General features: G+C 55.8%; 1 protein-coding gene across 1 annotated transcript in view; it reads left to right on the top strand.

Annotated features, from left to right (window-relative positions):
* The window catches only part of SDK2 (sidekick cell adhesion molecule 2), a 240,438-nt gene that overhangs the window by 187,073 nt on the left and 31,296 nt on the right, over window positions 1–22,069 (top strand). Inside the window, exons 19-36 of the mRNA XM_054572925.1 lie at window positions 4,410–4,605; window positions 4,792–4,890; window positions 5,283–5,474; window positions 6,821–6,942; window positions 8,290–8,399; window positions 8,503–8,653; window positions 11,034–11,271; window positions 11,992–12,107; window positions 12,778–12,967; window positions 14,267–14,365; window positions 15,310–15,504; window positions 15,894–16,095; window positions 16,943–17,046; window positions 17,594–17,664; window positions 18,527–18,662; window positions 20,157–20,213; window positions 21,465–21,566; window positions 21,704–21,819. Of these exons, the coding sequence (XP_054428900.1) occupies window positions 4,410–4,605; window positions 4,792–4,890; window positions 5,283–5,474; window positions 6,821–6,942; window positions 8,290–8,399; window positions 8,503–8,653; window positions 11,034–11,271; window positions 11,992–12,107; window positions 12,778–12,967; window positions 14,267–14,365; window positions 15,310–15,504; window positions 15,894–16,095; window positions 16,943–17,046; window positions 17,594–17,664; window positions 18,527–18,662; window positions 20,157–20,213; window positions 21,465–21,566; window positions 21,704–21,819 (2,496 nt within the window). The remainder of the gene's footprint in view (window positions 1–4,409; window positions 4,606–4,791; window positions 4,891–5,282; window positions 5,475–6,820; window positions 6,943–8,289; window positions 8,400–8,502; window positions 8,654–11,033; window positions 11,272–11,991; window positions 12,108–12,777; window positions 12,968–14,266; window positions 14,366–15,309; window positions 15,505–15,893; window positions 16,096–16,942; window positions 17,047–17,593; window positions 17,665–18,526; window positions 18,663–20,156; window positions 20,214–21,464; window positions 21,567–21,703; window positions 21,820–22,069) is intronic.

Here is a 22,069-nt window from a genome sequence, read left to right as displayed (position 1 = left end):
ATATTACTCCCTAGGTGGCGTTGTGTATTTTCATCAGAAGGCATAAAGTGTGGCTGTCTCTTATTGTAATGTGACTGTTGACCGTCCTTGTCTGATCTATTATTTCAATAGAAGTTGCAAAATTGGGACAGTCAAATGTTATAATTTTGTCTTTATTTATTAGCTGAAATACTTCCAAAAAAGAGAAATTTCTCCTTTCCAACTTTCTGGTTATCCAAAAGTACAGTTCGCCTAGAAAAAGTATAGTAGACACTCAGTTCTTTCCCATTACTTACAGATTTTCAGAATAATGACATGGTTCTTTAGCATGTTGAAGGTGACAGGTGACTTTGGTTTGAGATGAGGGAGGCATCTTTTTGTTTTGTTTTGTTTTGGGTAGTATTATTATATACTTAAGGATTTTTTTAAATACCTTTGATATGTCTCAATCCACTGCCACTGTAATTCTTCCTGATGCCAAATTGACTCATCCTTGGCCTCTTCAGGTTGATTCATGCGTCCCTTGGACATGGCCCCCGCAGTCTTTGACCGCTTCCTTGCTCCTTATACGACAAGACGTTGCAAACTGTCTAGATTTCCTACACCATGCCTGGGATCGGCCGTGCCTTCAAGGCGTCTCTGTTCCTCGAGCAGGAATGAGAGTTAGATACCACAGTCTGGGCACTGGGGTGCTCCTGGTTCTAGCATTGCTTGCTGTTTCCAGGCACTGCTTATGGACAGCTAGGAAATACTTTTTTTAAGATAAAACATATACTGATACCTCCAATTCAATTTCAGGACTACAAGCTTCTTAATAATCTCATTAGTCTTTTGTCTGCAGCTCTTTTCCCCAGCTCGAAAATCCAGTTCCCAGGACACCAACATAATTACCTACCTCCTCCACCCTGCAAACGCCCACCACGGTTATAGACAGGAATACCAACACCGTGATTACTGAAAGTCATTTCAGATCACTTGCAGTTCCTCTTGTTTTTTGAGTGTGTCCCAGTTGGGATGTTCTTCACACCACACATCACAGAGCTGCTAAGTCTTTGGAAATAGTTTCTCACTGTGTCATATTGCTGCAACTCAATACACGCCTAAGCTCATTTGTTTCATTTTGATTTCGATTTTTAGGGATTGATTTTTTTTATTTAATTTAATTTTGTAATTATATAGCCTCTTTACATGGCTCCAGTGTTAAATCTATAGAGCAAAATAAATTCAGGGGAAATCAGCCTGAATTCCGGTCTTCTCCCTCCCCCACGGGTGTGATTTCTTTTTGTTTGTTTTGATTTTTCCTTACATTATTTTAACATAAGCAAGTGTGTACATATATAGGGGTATATCCTCTCCTTTCTGGATAAATGACAGCGTGCTCCACACACTGTCCACCTTGCTTTCTTGTTTATGTTACATCCTGAGACCATTCTACAGGAGTACTATGCAGAAGTATTCCTTGTTCCTTTTTCACATCTGGATTGTTCTCCACCATGTAAATCTCCCATAGTGTAGCCCACCTGCTCCCCAGGGAAGACATTTTGGGGTTTCCAGTCAAAGGAGATACATACACACACACACACATGTATAATTTTGCTACTGTCGCCACGTTCCCCCATTATATTTTTAATTTTTTACTTTGATTTTTTAATAAGGTATAAGTTTACATGATTCAAACGCCAGCAGATTTAAAGAGATGATCATAGTGCAGCAACCCTGCACCCTTCCCCAGTCCCTTGTCTGTCTGGTGCCAGCCCGCCCACTCCAAAACTCTGCCCACTCCAGAGAACCACTGCTATTATTTTCTTACATTCCAGGATATTCTATGCGAATCCATGCAACTGCAAAGAGATAGAGGGGAAGACAAAGGAAAGTAAAGAGAGTGTTTCCCTTTTTTCTTTTTTTTAATTCCAGAAGCTAGCAAGCCATATATACCATCCTAACTCCCAACCCCACAGTGCTTCCACCAGGTAGCTATGACTGTCCCCTAGAGTAGCCTGAGGTCCAGAGAGGTTTAGTGACTTTGCCAGGGTCACGCAGCAAGTAACAAGGGCAGACCCAGAGACAGCCAGGAGACCCCTAACCCTCAGCTAGCTGTGGCCTTCATCAAAGTTCTTGGGTGCCCAAACCTGAAGCCAGATCCTGGTGCAAGTTCCTTAGCCATCTTGAGCCTCAGTTTCCTTTTATGTAACAGCACAGGACAGTGGTTCCCATCTGGTCCTCACTGTGCCAATGCCATGGGACTGGTCAATGATGGGCAAAGCCCAGCGCCAGGCCCATAGTAAGAGCTCTCAGACTGCAGCCTGCGGTGTGTTGCCGGCCCCAAGATTCCATCCCGTAGCTGCCCCGAGCCCGGCTCCTCTCAGACAACAGAAGGTGGAGAAAGCAGTTGTAGTGCCTTCCCAGCCCTAAGGGAGAGGCCTCTCAACCCTAAGCCTCCTGCTCTTCAGATGCAGCTCGAGAAGAACAAGTGGTGCGAATCCCAGAGTAAATATTTTGACACCACCACAGTTTTGCTGCCATCGTGAGCTTCGGGCCTGAAGTCACTGCTGTGACCACAAACCATACCGCCAGTGCCCTGTGCGCTTCTCCTGGGCCCTTCTGTGAGACAGTTTCTTGTGGTGATTGTTTTAAGACATCTGTAAAGACACTCTGTCCTTTTTCTTTAATTTTTATTTTATTTATTTATTTTTTAAATCCTCACCCAAAGATATGCTTACTGATTTTTAGAGAGAGGGGAAGGGAGGGAGAAAGAGAGAGGGAGAGAAAAATCAATGTGAGAAACATCGATAGGTTGCCTCTCATATGCACCCCTACCAGTGACCAAACCCACAACCCAGGCATGTACCCTGACTGGGAAACAAACTTGCAACCTTTTGGTTTACAGAACAATGCTCCAACCAACTGAGCCACACTGGCCAGGGCATGTCCTTTTTTTTTTTTTTTTTTTTTTTTTTGTGGTAGTAAGTGTAATTGGCCCAAACCCAATAAAATTATATTTACCCAGATTTCGCACTTTCAGGGGAACACACCACACAATTCATTCTAATGGTGTAATTAATTCAACTTTACATTAATTAAATTAAATTAAAACATTAAACTTGTTCTTAATCTACTCCAAAGAAGTTCAGCAATTTAATTGCTATGAAACAAGATAACCAAAATAAGGAGGATATTTAACATACTTATTAAATGCCACTTAGGATTTCTGATTAGTATTTTTAGGGTCTAATTAGTGCCTGATTAACTTGCTATAGGCTATCTTTTCACAATACCAATTAAATTTTAAAACATCCTGTATAAACACGTGTTCGTGAAAGGAGGCGATTAAGCATTGTCAGAGGCGTGAGTTAATCGGGAAACATCAGCATGGTGTTGTTTTCTATCTATAAATACCCATACTTATTAAAACTCATCGAGTATTGCTTTTCACTATTAATTGATATTTAATCAACTTCAAATAAATGAGGAAATCTCTGAGACAAGCTGTCATTGTTGGAGATAGATGAAAGACCCAGAAAGCAGGAGTGCAAGGTGAGAGATCAAGAGGCAAGAAGAGGAGGAAGGGGAAAGGGGGGCGGGAACGGGGTGCGGGCAGGCAGGCAGGAAGCCTAGGTAGCCTGGATGGTGCTTATAGAGGGGAGATTAGACAAAAAGAGATGTTGAATATCCCTGGAGTTTCCTTGCTGGCGCCCACCTCTAGGTGATGGTTAAGATTGAAATCTCAACTTGGAACATGTTTAAAGAGTAAGAGCTGGAGCTCCAGTGGCGCAATCAGTTAGCGCACATCTACTTACAAGAGTAAGAATTACCCACAAGCCAAAGTGCCAGCTCTGTAGGAGAGCCCCAAGGGAGTCACCATCCCAGCCCAAAAGGTGTAGGAGGCCCCTCAGCTTCCTACTACTGTGTGATGTAGAGTAAGTCACAGCCTCCCTGAGCCTGTTTCCTCATCTGTAAAAAACAGGGACGGCTTCCCGGGTGCTCAGCCTGTGCAGCCACCCAGGGCTCTGCACTCAGAAGGACCTCACATTCTGTTCAATGCTCCGCTGCCATCATCTTGAAATTCTTAATAATTTTGGCACAAGGGTGCCCCCCATTTTCATTTTGCCCTGGACCTGCAGATTGTGCAGCTGATCTTGATAAAAGATCAGACCTCTCTTTTGCACGGTTGCTGTGGGAGCCTACAAAGCCACCGTGACTTGGGGTGCCTTGCCATCATCAGTGAGCAGAGCAGCGCGCCAGAGTGAACTCCCAGGGCGGGCGCTCCAGAGCCTTGTGGGTATCTGCACAGACATCCCTTCCTAGGAGGAGGGCCCACAGGGATCTGGACCCCTGGGCTCTCTCTGTCCATTAGCCCATTCTGTGGGAGAGCGCTTGGCCTCTACAGCAACATTCTTACCATCCTGCCTTAATTGCTGGCCTTTCCCCAGCTGATCGCCTGGGAGCCCGAGCAGGAAGAGGAGGTTACCATGGTGACCGCCCGACCCAACTTTCAAGACAGCATCCACGTGGGCTTCGTGTCCGGCCTGAAGAAGTTCACCGAGTATTTTACTTCTGTGCTGTGCTTCACCACTCCTGGAGACGGACCTCGCAGCACCCCGCAGCTGGTGCGCACCCTTGAGGATGGTAGGCACCCTCAGCCCCTGCAGTCTCTGCCCCACCCACCCACCCAAGGGGCAGGCACAGGGTGGTCCTTGTCTTGTCTCCCATCCTGGGGCACCCCTGGAACATGGCGGGCTGTCTTGCAGATGGTGGGTCTCTCTCTGGCTCTAACTGGCATTGGGCGGGGTGGGGGGCCCTTTTGGGGGACAGTGCCCGGGCCCGTGGGACACCTGAGCTTCAGTGAAATCCTGGACACCTCTCTGAAGGTCAGCTGGCAAGAGCCGGGGGAGAAGAATGGCATCCTCACAGGTAGGCACCACGGTGTCACTGAACCGGGATGAGGTAAAGGTCTAGTCCATCCCTCTGCCTCCCACCTCATGCCCACCCAAAGCTCCCAGCAGCCGCTCTTTCTTAGAAAATATTCGGGGGGGCTCTCTGCCCCTCCACTCTGAGACTCCACCACAGGCCTCAGTGGCCGCCCTAATGACATGTCCTTCTCCTGCAATCCCCTCCCTACAAATGGGGACGTCCCACCGAGGGTACCCTTGGGGCCCCGGGGAAAATGCCCCCACCTGCCTCAGCCCCAAAGCCACCCACACATGGCTGACTGCCAGACCAGTGAAGAGGTGAGAAGCAGGGCGGCGGGGCCAAGGCCAGCTGACGGCCACAGCCAAGCTCATGCCACCCCCGCGGGCCCCCAGGGTACCGGATCTCCTGGGAGGAGTATAACCGAACCAACACCCGCGTGACACACTACCTGCCCAACGTGACCCTGGAGTACCGCGTCACGGGCCTCACCGCGCTCACCACCTACACCATCGAGGTGGCCGCCATGACCGCCAAAGGCCAGGGCCAGGTGTCCGCCTCCACCATCTCCTCGGGGGTGCCTCCAGGTAGGTGCCCACTCGGGTGGACTCCTGGCCTCTTGCTCCCGATCAGCATCCCACTCAGGAGGACCCTTCTCTTTCAGGAATGTTGGCTTTCTTCCCCCTGAGCTCACTCCCCGCCCGTGGGGCCCTGGTCCCTTGGCTGCTCCCTAGGCTGGAGCAGGCTATTTCCCTGGATTCTGGGTCTCAGGGTGGAGGGTCTGTGGGCTCCCTGCTGCTTCCTGCCATGGCTCTCAGGAAAGCATGGGCCCCAGAGACCCCACCCTTGTCCCCTTGTCCCACTCCCTGCCCCTCCGCACAAGGTTCCACACCAGTTAATGGTACCCGTGATTCAGGGGAAGAATTCTCACTGCCACCCAGGAAGTCCAGGTGGGATTGCCACCACTGGGAGTGTTGGTTGGGGAGGGACAGAGCAGGGAGGGAGTAACCTTAGACCTGGCATGAGGGACAAGTGAGATCTACTCCCAACTCTAACTTCTGCCATGCTCTGCGACCTTGAGCAAGTCAGTGCCCCCTCTGTACTTCAGTTTCCCCTCTGTATCGAGGAGGGTGTGGACGAGGGAGCCCCGTGGCCCTGCCTCGATCAGTGCAGCTTGTGTGACCTGGCCAGGGCCCTGCAACCTGCCCACTGAGGCGGCTGCGGTACCACAGCTTCGGTCAATCCCAAGCGATAACAGCAGTCACAATGACAAATATTTACATGGTGCTCACCACACTCAGAGCTAAGTGCTTTATCTGCATCAACTCAGTTCCTGACATAGGTGACACTGGTATCATCTGCATTTACCAAGAAGGACGCTGAGGCACAGAAAGGTTAGGTAACTTGCCCAAAGACACACAGCATGGACGCAGCGGAGTTGGATTCCAATTCATTGAAGTCTGACACCAGAATCCATACCCTTTCTGTTCCTCCTGAACCCCAGGATCCCTGGTCTGAGAACAGGGTCTGCCTCCTGCCCCCACTCTCCTTCTCACCTCCTTGGGTTTGAGACGGAGATTAGTTTGGTTTCTTTCTGAGCCCAGCTTGTTTTGTGCGGCCTCCAGCTCCCTTGTGAGCATCTCAGCACATCCAGACTGCAGGGGAAGAAGGCCTTGCACACCTGGCTTGTATCCTGGCGCTGGGAGCGCCCGTGGGAGGCTCTCTCGGCCCCTAAGCCTGTCTCAGGGCCCTGCTGTGAATGGGCTCAGCCGTGCATGCAGGGACAAGGACGGAGCTGGCGGGATGACGCCACTCCATGCTCCTCCTTGGCACTTTCCCTAGGAAAAAAAGGGCAGCACGGCTTCCTCTGTGCCCTGACAGTCCTTTTACCTTCTCACCCCAAATCCTTTCCCATCCTGTCCTCCTTTGTCAGAACTCCCAGGGGCCCCCACCAACCTGGGCATTTCCAACATCGGCCCCCGCTCCGTGACCTTGCAGTTCAGGCCAGGCTACGACGGGAAAACCTCCATCTCCCGCTGGCTGGTAGAGGCCCAGGTAAGGCCGTCAGAGGGGAACCCGGGGGGCTGGGCAGCCCGTCCCTGGCCTTGGGTGTGTCCATGCTCATGGGTGCAAAATCATACGTATTTACATCTGTGTGAATTTTCACATGCAACCATCAGATAGCCAAACACACCTGAAATGCCCACATTCCCAGTATGGTCTCGCCTCCACTTCCCCTCTATACCTGTACGCCCGGGCACACAAATGCATGCCAGTCCTCTCACGTGGGATTGTGACTGGCTGGCCTAGAAAAACAACCAGCTGCCACGTGCAGCTCTTTATTTGTTACATTTTATTATTATTATCATTATTATTAGGTCCTCATCCCCCGAGCCCCTCCCCTTTGGCAATTATCAGTTCTATTTACGGGTTTGTTTCTGTTTTATTTGTTTGTTTTGGTTTTTTAGATTCCACATGTAAGGGAGATTATCTGGTATCTGTCCTTCTCTGCTGGACGTATTTTATTTAGCACAGCACCCTCTAGGCCCATCCATGTTCTCACAATGGCAAGATTCATTCTTTTTTTTTTTTTTTTTTTTTTTTTTTGGGCTGAGTAATAGTCCATGTACACGTGTACCACATCTTCAGCCATTCATCTATGGGAGGACACTTAGATTCCTTTCCTGCCTTGGCTATTGCTGGTAATGTTGCAATGAGCATAGGGGCGCACATTTCTTTTTGAATTAGTGTTTTGGATTTCTGCGGTTAAACACCTAGAAGTAGAATTGCTGCTGGGTCGTGTGGGAGTTCTATTTTTAAATTTCTGAGGAACCACCATACTGTTTTCCCCAGCGGCTGCACGAATTTACAGTCCCACCAACAGTGCTCTAGGGTGGCCTTTTCTCCACATCCTCGCCAGCACTCATTGTTGGTTGATTGATGGGTGATAGGCCTATAGCCCTGCGAACCCACGGTTCTCCGCCTTGGCCACACGAGGGGAGTGTTCAGGGGTTCCTGCGCCTGGCCACACCCCCAGAGATTCTGATTCTGACCTAGCCCAGGTTTTAGAAAAGCCTTCCAGGGTGTTCAGGGGAATCACCTGGCGAGCTTGTTGAACACACAGATTCCTGGGTACTGGCCCCAAATGATCAGCTTGGTCCAGGGCCAGCACAGGTGTGAGCTTGTGACATGAGATTCTGATGCAGGAGGGCTCAGGGTCACACATGAAGTCATGTTTAAGGGCCCGGACACAGGGCGGCCCCATCTGGTGCTCTCCAGGTGAGCCCTCAGGTTTGAATGAAGACCTTCCGTGGACAGGGCTTGTACCTCTTAGAAGCTGGGGCCCAGAGCACCTGCCTTGGGCCTGCAGATGGGACGGTCTAAGGGGTCTCCCTTCTCTAGGTGGGCGTGGTTGGGGAGGGAGAGGAGTGGCTGCTGATTCACCAGCTCAGCAACGAGCCCGACGCCCGCTCCATGGAGGTGCCCAACCTCAACCCCTTCACCTACTACAGGTAATGGGGCAGGAACGGGGAGGGCTGCCCAGACCAACTGGGACGGGCTTCGGCCCTGGGTCCTGCCTTCACCATCTTGCTTATCCCCTTCCCCCCACCCCAGCTTCCGCATGCGCCAAGTGAACATCGTGGGCACCAGCCCACCCAGCCAGCCTTCTAGAAAGATCCAGACCCTACAGGCACCCCCTGACATGGCCCCGGCCAATGTGACCCTGCGCACGGCCAGCGAGACCAGCCTGTGGCTCCGCTGGATGGTGAGGCTCCTCAAGGGCAGGTGGGGGTGGGACGTCCCCTCCATCCTCACCACCCGCAAAGGTGTCATTGCCTCTAAGGGACCACATCCAAGGGGCGTGCACCAGAATACCTGCACTCCCTCTTCCCTCGTTTACACCTGCAGCCCGGAAAGGTGCCTGATAATCATTCTTAGCCAAATGCTCCACCTGAGGAGAGGGAGCTGGAAACACTGTGTTGAGCGCTGCCCTGTGCCGAGCATTGTGCATTTTTAATTCCATTTCATTCTCCCAGTAGACCCACAACAGACACATTCTTCTCCCAATTGACAGTAGGGGTCCACCCACCCAGCTCCCAGGGGTGGGCCTGGAGTTCAAATACAAGTTGTTCCCACACCAAGTCAGGAGCAAAGGTTGCTTCTGAGGTTGAGGGGGAAGGGACGGAGGGGCCCATCAGGGCTGCCACTACCCCAGGTCGAGGCTTAGGAGAAGGGCTGACAGGGCAGACCCCGGCCAAGGCCCTCACCCTGAGCTGGGCTCCGACAGGTGATGTATAAGGAGAAGGACTGGGACCCCCAGCCCTGGGTCTGGCTGGTGGAGGGCAACTCGTCCCTCAGCACCCAGCTGACCCTGCAGGAGGAAATAATACTAACCTGCCGAGGGTGCCCTCTCCTGTCACGTACTGTTCTGGGTCCTTTATTCAAAGTCAAGCTTTGAACTCTGTTCACGTACCTTGTGGGGAAGTCTGGGCCCCAAAACTCACAGCCTAACCACGGGGCCCACGGCCATCCCGTTTTCTGGGGAACAGGAGAGACCATTTCTCCCCCGGCTTTCCCCCTGGACGCTGTTTCCCGGCAGAGATCCCACAAAGCAGCAGTCCAAGAGGTGCTGGGAGCAAATGAGAATTAGACAAATAGACGGGGGAGCAACAAACGCCCCATAGCCCGGCTCCCCAAAGAGCCCAGGGACACTCGCTTTGGGAAGGGCCCACCCCACCCCCAGGCCCATGTGGCCACACGGCTCTTTGTTTGCACATTAGAGCTCGCTAGTTGTACAAAACAGCTCGGGAGTGTTGCACTGGGGGCGGGGTTTACAGAAGGCCCAGATGGCCTTTCCTGGGTGGGGACAGTCTGATGAAAGGAGCTAGTGGCTCCATGGGCCCTGGACAAACGTTCGTTGTTAATTAGGAGTCCCCTCGCAGGTGTCGGCCACGCCTCAGGCTCAGACAGCCTTCTATCCCCGCTGGCCTCTCCGTCCCTTTTCTCCCAGGCTCTGCTCCCCGCCAGGCTGGCCCCCTGCTAACTTCCTGCGTGGCACTTGAAAGTTCCCAAATACTAAAAGGCTAAAGAGTCGGATACTCAGGGGCTGGGGGGAGAATAAGAGGCACTTGCTGCCTGGCTTCTCCAGGCCTGCTTAATGGTGTACTTAGCAGGTAAGGGAGCATGCACACAGGCCCTCCACCAGCTCTCGGGCCCATTGATCGCTGCCCGGCAGTCCCTGGGCTGCTCCACTGAGAATCTAGGAGTGGGGCTGGCAGGAGGGAGAGTATGTGGAGAGTGAGGCCGGGGCTAAGGAAGGGGAGCAAGTGGGTTAGATTGTGGGAAGCCCGTGAGAAAGCAAGGTGGGGGGGGAGAGCAGAGGGCCTCCCAGCTCCAACCCTGCCACCTTCAGAGGAGACTCTGAAGGTCGGTCCTCGGCTGCCGCCTGCTTCAGATCACAGGCTCCCTGAATACACATATACCTCCACTGCTTATCGGCATTGCCCAAGTTCATCCGAACGCCCTTGAGCCAGAGACCACAGCCCCACTGGCCTAGTCAAAAGTCCCAGGAAAGGAATACGTCTTCCCTCTTCACTGAGATGCAAACAAGAAGAAAGAGACTGAAAATACAGCAGGGGAGACTGTGGTTGGCTGGATGGAAGCACTTCCTGGCAGTGACGGGTGCCCCACCCGCAGGCGTGATGCCATCTCCACACTGACTTCTCCAAGGCTGGCGTGCGCTGAGACCAGGCGTGTAGGAGGCAATAAATAAGTATATATTGGCAGCCTGAGTGAGGGAGTGAAGTGGTAGAGACAGCCAGGGCCAAAGATGCCTTGCTCATCAGTGTATTGGACAGACAGCCTTGGTGGGTCTGCCTCCTAGGTCCAATTCCCTTGGCAGCATGATTAATTAGTCACATGCACAATAAAGAACGGATGCTGCCCGTCTTTAGAGCCTGGTCTGGAAAGACTGGGAGATGGGACAGCCGGCAATGCAGAGCTTCACAATCTAAGCCACACCCTGGTCAGATGGTGGGTGGAGTAATCCAGAAGGCTCCCTGGAAGAGGGAGCACAAGCCAGGCGGTGCTTGGTACACAGGGTAAGCCTGGCCTCGCAGTAGTTCTTGCCCCTCTGTCCTCCACAGCCTCTCCCAGAGATGGAATACAACGGGAACCCTGAGTCTGTGGGCTACAAGATTAAGTACAGCCGGGCAGACGGCCACGGCAAGGTCCTGAGCCACATGGTCCAGGACCGCGTGGAGCGAGAGTACACCATCGAGGACCTGGAGGAGTGGACAGAGTACCGCGTCCAGATCCAGGCCTTCAACGCCATCGGGAGCGGGCCCTGGAGCCAGATGGTGATGGGCAGGACGCGGGAGTCAGGTACTGCCCCTCGAGCCAGCCACCCTGTGACGCCCCACGACCTGTGGCGCAGACACCCCCGCCTTTGTCTCTCTGTCCCCGGGGCCTTCCAAGGGCACAGAAGCTGGAGCTGTGGTTCACGCGTAGCCTGGGCTCCTTGTCCTGCTTGTGCTCAGTCCCAGCAGAGCCCTGCGTGTTGCCTGTCCCACCGCTACTCTCACTGCTTGCCCTGTGCCCGCTGTCCCCGCCTCTATGCCATCACCTTTAACCCTAACTGTGCCTGGAAGAACCGTAGGTGTGGGGGTTGGGTTACCTCCCAGAACATCCCAGAGACACAACCAGCAGCTCAGAGGGTCCCAGCGAGGGGTCACCCGCAGAATATGAGCCCCCAGCCCACAGGCAACCCTCATTTGTCCACGTGGGGCTTGCCTCACTGTGGCGTTTTCCTGGCACCTTTTACATGACAGATCCCTCCACCCTGGCCCCTGCCGCACCCCTCACTGCTGTGCCGGCAGGAAATGCAGCCTCATCCTAATGTTAGCCTGAGCAGAGGGCAAGGAGGGGGCCAGTCTGAGAAGAAACAGCATCTTCGACTTTCCAGAGCCAGAAGGAATCCTGGCAGGGAAATTTCCTGTTTGGGGATTGCGCCCCACTGTCTTCCCAGGTCTCCCTCCACCCCTGTTCACTGTAGAGTCCACTTTGGGTCCTGACATCATTCTCTTTGGTCTCTCTCTCCCTCAGTCCCCTCCTCTGGCCCCACCAACGTGTCCGCACTGGCCACCACCTCCAGCAGCATGCTGGTGCGCTGGAACGCGGTCCCCGAGGCCGACCGCAACGGGCTCGTGCTGGGCTACAAGGTGAGTCCCAGATCTGAGGACGAGATGGGGCTGAGGCGCTAACTGGGCTTCCCCAACTAAGGTGCCCTGTCCTTGGCACCCCTGGTGCCCAGGTCTCTGCCTTCTAGAGTGGACACAGGGGATCCGTCTGGCTTCCCATCCACTGGTGGCCAGGGAGTCCTCCCTTAGCGCTGGGGAGGCTTCCGGGGAAGGCACAGCGTCCTCGGGGCTGCTCCACCTCCCCCAGGAGGCCACGCTGGCCACCCCAGGCCTCACTCTCAGCTGCAATGGGCCCAGCTTCAGGTTCTATAATCTTCTAGAATTCCTGCCCAATTCCAAGCCTACCTGCATAGTCCAGCCCTGGCCTGGAAGTTGGGAGATGTGACATGAGGTCCCAACTCTGCCACCAGTGGCTATGTTGAGCAAGTCACATGCCCTCTTTTGGGCCCGTTTTCCTACCTGGATGCTCTTTAAGGAACTTTCCAGCTCTACAGCTGAGTGTGTCTTTATCTTCCCTCTACCCCCTGGAACACTAGCTTTCCTGTTCCCATGTCTCTGGGGCCAGGCCACTCCAAGGAGCCCAAATCTACCCACTCCATCCCACCCCTCAGCTCCTGGGGAAGAGGCTTAGGAAAAGGGCTGGTAGGGCAGACCCCGGCCAAGACCCTCACCCTCCGCTGGGCTCCGACAGGTGATGTATAAGGAGAAGGACTCGGACTCCCCGCCCCGGGTCTGGCTGGTGGAGGGCAACTCGTCCCTCAGCGCCCAGCTCACAGGCTTGGGCAAATACGTGCTCTACGAGGTCCAGGTGCTGGCCTTCACACGCATTGGGGACGGCAGCCCCAGCCACCCTCCCATCCTGGAGCGGACGCTGGATGACGGTGAGTTTCAGTCCCTGCGAGCCTGGGAGCCCCCCTGCCTCCCGCCCCTCTGGGGTCACACACTGTCCCTAAGAGCAGCTGGTCACTGAGGGCCACCAACCCCACTGCAAGGGGATGCTAACTACAGACTGCATGTCCACAAGAAAGAAAGGACCACACGGGCGTGTGACACCTGATTCTTGCTCTCTCTGGGTCGGGTGTCTGGAATAGAGACTTTGCAGCCGTTTTGATGTCCTGCTCGCCTAGGGCAGATTCATTTTGTCAAGGTCTGTGCAAGGGAAAGGCTTGATTTTTCCTGGACACGAGCCTCCTGGTCCTTTGTGCAAAAGTGCCAGCCCAGCGGGGCCCAGGCATTCAGCCCTGCAGCCAAGGCTGACTGACAGCTCCTCCGCGCCCTCCCTTTTCCACACACGTACTCACAGACTGCGCCCCACAAGCATTTGCGGGGTCCAGACAAGAATGCAAAAAGAAGCCCAAATACCATATGTCTATATATTCTAAAGTTATAAATCAAGCTAATGAGCTGTTAAATTAAATATGTTCTATCCTTCTGCCTTGACAAATATATCCTCATACGACCTGGAAGGCCAAGTTCAAGTTTAGCAATCTCAGACTTCTGGGTGTACTGTGTTGGAATGAGGCATCACAGGAAAAGTTCCACCCTCCACCCCCAGGTTCCCTCCTTCAACCGTGTTTTCTCTCTCCCTCTCCTCGCGCCCATGTCATTCAGTCTCCATTTGCACGCCCCAAACACTTACCCCTAGGCCACCTGTCCGTCCACAGTGCAGGACCAGGGTGTGAACCTAGGCTCTTGCAGACCCTGGAAGCAGGCTTGGGGCTGTCTGGGCAGGCCGTTCCAGGATCCCAGGGTTCCAGAGCGAGGCGTAGAAAGAGGAGTGCTGCGGCCTCAGGGTGGGCACGCCCCGGTCCCCCCAGCTGCTGCACCGCACGGGGGCAGCAAGTCAGAGTGGTGCCCTCTAAAGCACAGACCCAGGATAAGGCCCCTTGCCCAGGTCTGAGGGCACAAACGCATGTGCACCGACACTGAGTTCAAGGACACTGGAGCCTTGGTCCCTTCTCGTTCCTGCCAAATAATGCCCATCGAGGGGGGGGGCGGCGCTGAGACCTCACTGATGGCATCTGCGTGTGCGGAAATGGGGCCGGGCACAGAGCAGCATTCCACGAGATTTTGTGGAGCTCAGCGCCGCCCCTCCAGCCTGCTCTGCTGGAGCTGAGCTGGGCTCAGAGCTGAACAGCAGCTGCACTCACTGTCACCCGCTCCTCCTTTGTCCCGTCCAGTCCCGGGACCACCCATGGGCGTCCTGTTCCCAGAGGTGAGGACCACGTCGGTGCGGCTCATCTGGCAGCCCCCCGCGGCCCCCAACGGCATCATCCTTGGTAAGTCTTTACCCTTTTTCGCCCTGGCCACAGGAAGGAGCGGGTATATGGTGCACAGGAAGCACATTTGGTGTTGACAGGAGGAAAACAAGGCCAGGAGATGCCCCCGTCTCCTCAAGCACAGTTCTGAGTCTTGAAATCTCAGTCTGTAAGATTATCAACTGGAGGGCCAGGTCAGGGCTCACTGGTTAGCTTTGTGTCCCCAAGAGCCCCAGGGTCCCAGCCTAGTGGCCATCTGAGTAAAGCTCAGCTGCTGTTCCTAAATGTGACCAGGGGAGGGCGCCCTGGCCAGCTCAGCAAAGCCATGCTCCCAGGCGGGAAACAGGAGTTAAGGCATGGGGGATGGATGGAGCAGATCAGATGTATCCCTTCATATTCAGGTTCCTCCCCTGACGCACACGTGCGTGGAACCTTGCAGGAGAAGACTCATGAGTTGAAAACTTGAGCCAAGTCAGTTCCTTCCATGGCCTCAGCCCCCTCACCTGTAGAACAGTGGGTTGGACCCCACCCACCCCCATGCCTGGCCCAGGCTCTCAGTCCTGATGTCCTGCAACACCTGCCCCACATGAATGGTTCGGAAAGCAGGCTGCAGGTGCATAAGGGCAGGTGCTGTGGACTTAGAAAGACCTGGGCTGGAACTTGAGCTCAGGCACCTCCTTGCAGGGAGCCTGGCCCCTCCGAGCCTCACCTTCCTCACCTGGGGCTGTCAGGGGGGTCACAGACACTGTGTATAGAGCCCTCATCCATGCCCCCCCACACAGTCACCCTCCCCAAGTGTGAGCTGAGGACGCAAGAGTGACCAAGAGAGCCTCACGCAGATAGACCACAGCCAAGGTGGCCCCGTGCAGACCTCGTGGTGGCCAAGGAAGCAATGACCCTTTCTTGGGGATCTGGGGGCAGCTTGCCCTGCCTCTTACTGCAGCCCGTGTCCTTCCTTCCCCCAGCTTACCAGATCACACACCGGCTCAACGCCACCACAGCCAACACTGCCACCGTGGAAGTGCTGGCCCCCAGCGCCCGCCAGTACACAGCCACCGGCCTCAAGCCAGAGTCTGTCTACCTGTTCCGCATCACTGCCCAGACCCGCAAGGGCTGGGGAGAGGCTGCTGAGGCCTTGGTGGTGACCACTGAGAAGAGAGGTGACTGCCCACGAGGGCTGGGGAAGCCTGAAGGGCAGCAGAGGGGGCCCCCAACCAACCGAGGTGTTCAGTTCCTCTCCTTGTGGATGGTGGGGAAGAACCAGTTAGGAGTCACCTTGTCCTGACCTAGAAAGGAAAGTGGGCTCACGTGCCTGACCATCAAGGTCAGCGAGGGCTCTAGCGGAATTCTAGAGCTGATCTGTTCCCAAGTACCTGGGCCTCTAGCAGCCTGAGGACCAGTCACCGACCAAGAGCCACATGGGTGCTGACTATTGGGATGGGGCAGGGGACTCAGGCCTGATCCCAGAGCTGCTTCTTCCCCTCCTTGAGAAAGTGCACCCTCTCCACTGCCAGCTCACCTGGCTCACCTGCCCCGCCCCACTCTGCAGACCGCCCGCAGCCCCCCAGCAAGCCGGTGGTGCTGCAGGAGGATGTGAAGGCTCGCAGCGTGCTGCTGTCCTGGGAGCCTGGCAGCGACGGGCTGTCCCCTGTGCGCTACTACACCATCCAGACCCGCGAGCTGCCCAGCGGCAGGTGGACGCTGCACTCCGCCTCTGTGAGCCACAACGCCTCCGCCTTCGTGGTGGACAAGTGAGTCTGCCAGCATCTCCCCCCTCACCACGTCTCCAGCAGAGCTGGCAGCCGCCTGGACCTCCCCCCTGCACGCTCTGCCCTGCAGGCCTGTCCTAACCACCTTCCTCTCTCTGGAGCCCTGTTACAGCTGCCTCTTAATTATCTGTTTCCGGAGCCCAGAAACCCCCTCAGTGAAGCTCTCGCCATCCTTCATTAGCGATTTCTCCCAGCCAGGCAGCCTCTCCAGCTTCATCTTTAATAGGGGAGTGGAGCCTCACTCTGAAATTCCGGCTTCAATGTAGTTCCTAGTGGGTCGTATTTTTTACATTCCAGTGGACGTGACTGAGAGTTCTGAGCAGCACTTTCCTCCTCACCCTCCACCCCCAGTAAATCAAAAAGGAAGCCGTTTGCCTCGAGAGGAAATGAGGCTTATAGAGCTGAAGTGCACTTAACTCTTGAGAACCTCGACCCTTCCTAAATTTACTAAATTCGGGAAAGGGATGGCAGTTCCTGGAGGGGGTGTTGGTGGTGCTCTCGCAACAGCATGTTCCTCCGAGGTAGGGAACATGCAGACCCTTCCTTCCAGAGACCTTTCCTCCTAGGGACCTTTTCCCTGGGGACCTATGGCTTGTCATGGAGCTAAAGGTGTGGCCACACCCCAAGCTGGCATGGCCTAGGGCCAGCCTGGGAGCTCAGACCGCTCATTGCCTGGCCCCTGTTGGTTCCATGTAATGGACCTTCTTTCCGAGCCTCAATGTTCCCATCTGTGCAATCGATCGGCACCCTTGCCCCCTTCCCCAAGCAGAGATGGCGGGGCAAGGCCATTAGGGGATACCGCCCTTCATTGAACCTGGTTCCCCCACAGGCTCAAGCCCTTCACGTCCTACAAATTCCGAGTGAAGGCAACCAATGACATCGGGGACAGCGAGTTCAGCGAGGAGTCAGAACCACTGACCACCCTGCAGGCCGGTCAGTGCCCCCCACCTTGGGTTTCCTTCTCCTGGCCCGCTGGACGCCTCCCGAGTGCTGGGCAATCTCTTCCGGGGACTGGGGTCCCCAAAATGGGAGGGGCACCAGGCCTGCTGGGCCCTTTTTCTGGCTCTCTGGGCAGAGTCCCAAGGAGGTTTGAGCCAGAGGGGGGCCTTTGCCGTGGGCTCAGCACCCACACCCAGCCTGCCTCCTAGTGTGTTTCTTCTCTGATATCCCCCAAGCTGGTGGCCAACCCCAGAAAACCAGTGAATGGGAGTGGGGAGCCTCAGTGGCAGCATAAGAGGCCTGTGGCACTAGGAGCAGAGAGGAGGGGGCTCGGGGCCCTTGGGTCTAGGCTGCGGTCAAGGTCCCAGCCCCTCTCCTCCTTCAGCGGGGCCCTTTGTGCTGCAGAAGTCAGCGTGGTGGGTGTGGAGGGTGACTTGCAGTGGAGCCGCCCCCAGTTCAGTGTCTGAAGACTGGTCCTTGTGGCCTCCCAGGGGGCCTGAGCCCCGGCCCCCAGAACTCACCTGTCTGCCTCTCTCCTCAGCCCCTGACGAAGCGCCCACCATCGTCTCGGTGACCCCCCATACCACCACTTCCGTGCTGATCCGATGGCAGGTATGGCTCAGCAGCAGCGAGGGGCCAGGCACAACCTTCGCCACATGCAGACCCGCTGAAGGGAAGCCCCTGAAAAGAAAACAGGGAGGGACTCCTGAGCCCTCCCCCCGCCCAAGACCTCATGCCTCAAATGACAGTGACCTAGTACAGCGGGGAGCCAGGAGAGCCCGGAGCAGCTTGGGGCCATCGTGGCGAAGGGACTGGGAGGAACTGGCAGCTGCTAAGGATGCCATTAAGGACCATATAAAAGGCTGGGTCATTTCAGCAGGATTTTTCAAAGACATATCATAAAAAGTCGCTTTCACCGTATCCAGACGTCTGTTCTACTCAGTGATGGAGGGAGCAGAAAGCAAAGGAGAAACAATCAGGGCCGTGAGGGGGGTGCTACACATACAGGCGCCCCCACCCTTGTTCTGGCTCAAGAGCAGAGAGAGGACTGGCCTTATGGGAAACTCCAGAAATGTCGGCCAGGTCGCAGGCAAAGGGACTGTTTCGGAAAGTTCCTAGGCAACATCTGGCTCTGTAAGAGGAGCCAGGAGTCAGGCTGGGGCCCTAACGATGCTTGGGCAGGTGCCTTGACATCTCTGAGCCTCTCTTTCCTGCTGTGTTAAATGGGCTGGTGTGGTGATGCCTGCCCTTCCTTGCCTCACAGGAAGTGCTGCAAGGATGAAATAACCTCTTTGGAAATGCTTTGTGAATTAAAAATGATCAATGTCACTTTGATTCTTTTTCCTGGTTAAGACTTGGTCTCGGCTCTGTGGCCCCGGGAGGCAGGATGCGGTGGGTAGCGGGGGGAGCAGGGCAGAGCGGGGCTGAGCTGCGGTGGTCCCAGCCCCTCTCCATTCCCCACTCTTCCCTGCAGCCGCCGGCGGAGGACAAGATCAATGGCATCCTCCTTGGCTTCCGGATCCGGTACCGGGAGCTGCTGTACGAGGGGCTGAGGGGCTTCACGCTGCGTGGCATCAACAACCCAGGGGCCAAGTGGGCAGAGCTGACCTGTGAGTGACACTCTGCAGGACGCGGGAGGGTGGGTGGGCCCACTCACCCCCCTGCCTGAAGCCCTCAGCTTCCTGGGATCACTAACCTGAAACCCTGCCACCCACCCCTATGTGTGCCTCTCACCCCTGCCCCCTTCTGCCACTGAACAAGTATGTACTGAGCACCTTCCTTATGGCCCAGACCCAGTGAACAAAACATTCAGGGTCCCTGCCCTCTCTGAGCTCGAAGGCTGGGGGAGGAGCCAGGCACTCAGGAAGTAAAACCTGAAATAGATGTGGAAGACTGTGGGCATGACAGCAGAGGAGGACGAATTCCAGCCGAGCCTAAGCCAGAGTCAGAAAAGCCTTCCCTGGGGGGGCGGACACTGATGATGATTTGTGTCAGTAGGTCCAAAGGGGAAGGGAGAGCCCAGCATGTACAAGGGCCCTCGCGGGAAGGAGGACCGAAGGCCAAGCCTAGTCCCCACCCAAGGGTAGCAGTCTGGCCCCCTCTGGTGTCCGGGGAGGTCACTCTTCTGATCGGGGGTCCTCAGAATCCAGCCTGCCACCAGGAATGGTGGCAATGCCAGGAGAGTCACCAGGGAATGACCTGTTGCATTTTTAGATTAGGAACGTTGCTTTGGTGGCGTGGTGGCTGGCAACAGGATCCAGAGGCAGAAAGGCCAGTGAGAGGCTAATGCCGTCACGTAGGCAAGGATGTGAGGTTGGAGCCAGGGTAGCTGGCTCGGGGTGCAACTGGGGAGCCAATGTCGGAGATGACGTGCTCTGGGCTCCGTGACTGACTCGTGATGGGGACAGGAGCCAGGCGGGAGAGGGGGGAGTCCAAGGATTTGGGTGTCCAGGAGGGTGGTGGGACTGCTCACCAAAACAGGGACTAGAGCAGGAGGAGAGGAGCCGTTTAAGATCCTCTGCGCTTTGATTTTCCTCCCAAAATTCCCTTAAACCTTTTGCGCCTTGCCCCCGAGCACGAATCGGCAGACGGCAAAATGATGGAACGCGGAGCAAGAGCACGTGAATAGAAAGACTCGGGAATAGTGGAGCCAACAGCTTGCGTTATTTTATTTATTTATTTCGCAGACGTGTGCTTGTGCTTGTGGCTTTATATTGCCTTTGTATAATACGGTCATATTTCCTGGTGGGAAAATAATTCCTTCTTCATGTGAGGAAATCATGACCATTATTTCATGGTGGTTTTGCAAGAGCTTAGGCAAGGGGGCAAGCTGGAGCGAAAGGGTCCCCCAGCGCTGTCCCCTGGGATGCCAGCCACCAAGGCGTTCGTGGTACCCTGTGACCTGGGTAGGGGCAGCAAATGTCCTGGAAGCTGCCTCTTTCCCTCACGCCTGCCCTGGCCCCTTAGTCTCTGCCAGGAACCCAAGAACACCCTTCCCTCTCTCCATCCTGCCCCCCTCATAAGGGTCTTTGTGGAGGGGGGGTGTGTACTAACCTCCTCTGTCTGCTGTCTCCCTCTGGCCCCTCCGCCTCCCCACCCGGTAGCCTTGTTCTCCATGCGGAACCTGAGCCGGCCCAGCCTCACACAGTACGAGCTGGACAGTAAGTCTTGCATGATGGCCCCTGTCTGGGGCCCACGCCCTCTACAAGGATGGGGGGCGGGGCCTCTGAGGACCCCAAATCACAGGCCGAGTGGTGCGCCCACCTCAGGCTACTTCAAGGATGGGACCACCATTGGCACACATGAATTTCCCAAAATATAAAAATGTAGGGGGTCACCAGGGAAGCTGTCCTCCAGGCCACCGTCCATCAGGTGCAGAATGGAAAAGCAGCCAGCTCTGGTTTTGTGCTCTGGGTCAGGGACTACATCAAGGGGTCTTGGGAGGAGCTGTTGGTTCTGCTGGTTGGCTGGGCAGGGGTCCAAGCCCCTGCCGCCCCATCTGGCCCGTCAAAGGCCCTTTGCAGCATGGCTCTGTCTTCCAGGCCCAGCCCCAGCCGTGAAGGGAGCAGAGCCCGCGGCTTCTGCTCAGGAACCAGGACACATTCCTGCCGGGTGCAAGGCCCAGCCCTTGCTCCATTTCTAAAGTCCCAGTTGTGGTTCTCCTGGAGGCCCAGGGCCTCGGGCACACTTTGAAATGCCCCTCTCCTTCCTTCCTCAGCCGGTAGCCCGTGCAGGCTGCACGGCCAGCTCACCCCTCTGCTACTCCAGGGCAAGGGGGAATTTCCATCCAGGAAGGGAGATGGGGCGAGTAGTCAGCGATGGGGTGGGGGGCTTTCGGCGCGCTCCCCAGAAGGGACAGCGTCCCCACTCAGAGTGTCGGAGCCTATGTCCTGTACCTACTCCCCTCCCAGCTTCTGCCCAGGCATCTCACCCAGGTGCCCCAAACACGGCAAAAACACAGGGTTTCATAGCCCGGAATTCACATCTAATAAGCCCCTTCCCTTAGGGCTGAGTGCCCTGCGGAAAGAGCTGGCGTGGAAACTTTTATGCATCTGACGCGTGGGGAAGGAGTGACCTGTGTGCCAGACCTACAGTCTTGGTTCACACCGGGGTCCCAGCATAAATACTAACAATGCCGTTTCAGTCGCAGAAGTGTGCCAGGTGGTCGCCCTTGGCCAGGAAGCCAAACACCGGCACCTGGGTCCAGGTTCCCAGCTTGTAGGTGGAGCCCCTCCACCACCGGCCACCCCTCCTCTTACCTGTTCTTTCCTGAACCTTCGCATGGGGACTAGAGTCGTGATGGTGCACCATCCCAGCCCACCCCCAGCCTCCAGCCTCCATGCCGGCTCTGTCCCCTGCAGGACCATGACCTCCGTGTGTTCTTTCCCTCCCCAATTCTCACCCACCCACAGACCTGAACAAGCACCGGCGCTACGAGATCCGGATGACCGTGTACAATGCCGTGGGCGAGGGGCCCTTGAGCCCCCCTCAGGAGGTCTTCGTCGGGGAAGCAGGTGAGCCCCGCCTGCGCCGCGGCCCCAGCACGCCTCTCCCAGCCCGCCCAGCCCGCCCCAGCACGCCTCCCAGCCCGCCCAGCACCCCCGCCGGGGTCCCCTGGCACAGCCCACTCACCACCCCTCACGCCCTCCAGTGCCCACGACGGCGCCCCGCAACGTGGCGGTCCACAGCCCCACGGCCACACAGCTGGACGTGACTTGGGAGCCACCGCCGCTGGAGAGCCAGAATGGAGACATCCAGGGTTACAAGGTATGGGGTGCCAAAAAGAGGGTCCAGGGGTCAAAGGGCCAGGCTAGGGCATGGGAGTGACCCACAGGAGGTGGCCGGAGAGGTTCCCGGGTCCATCCCTGCTCCCTTGGCTGTTTGTACACAGTCCACAAAACCACTGCGAAGCTGACACCAAAGCACACCCCGCCCCTGCCATGTCCTGAGGGCAGGCTGGGCTGGGACACGGGAACTTGGCCCATGCCCCGGCTTCTATCACCTCCCAGCACGCCGG

Source organism: Pteronotus mesoamericanus, unplaced genomic scaffold (assembly GCF_021234165.1).
Source record: "Pteronotus mesoamericanus isolate MK-2021 breed Mesoamerican mustached bat unplaced genomic scaffold, CSHL_Meso_final contig_246, whole genome shotgun sequence".
In the NCBI taxonomy this organism is placed as follows: domain Eukaryota; kingdom Metazoa; phylum Chordata; class Mammalia; order Chiroptera; family Mormoopidae; genus Pteronotus; species Pteronotus mesoamericanus.
The sequence above is the reverse complement of the archived record's forward strand: the minus strand, read 5'-3'. Positions and strand labels throughout refer to the sequence as shown.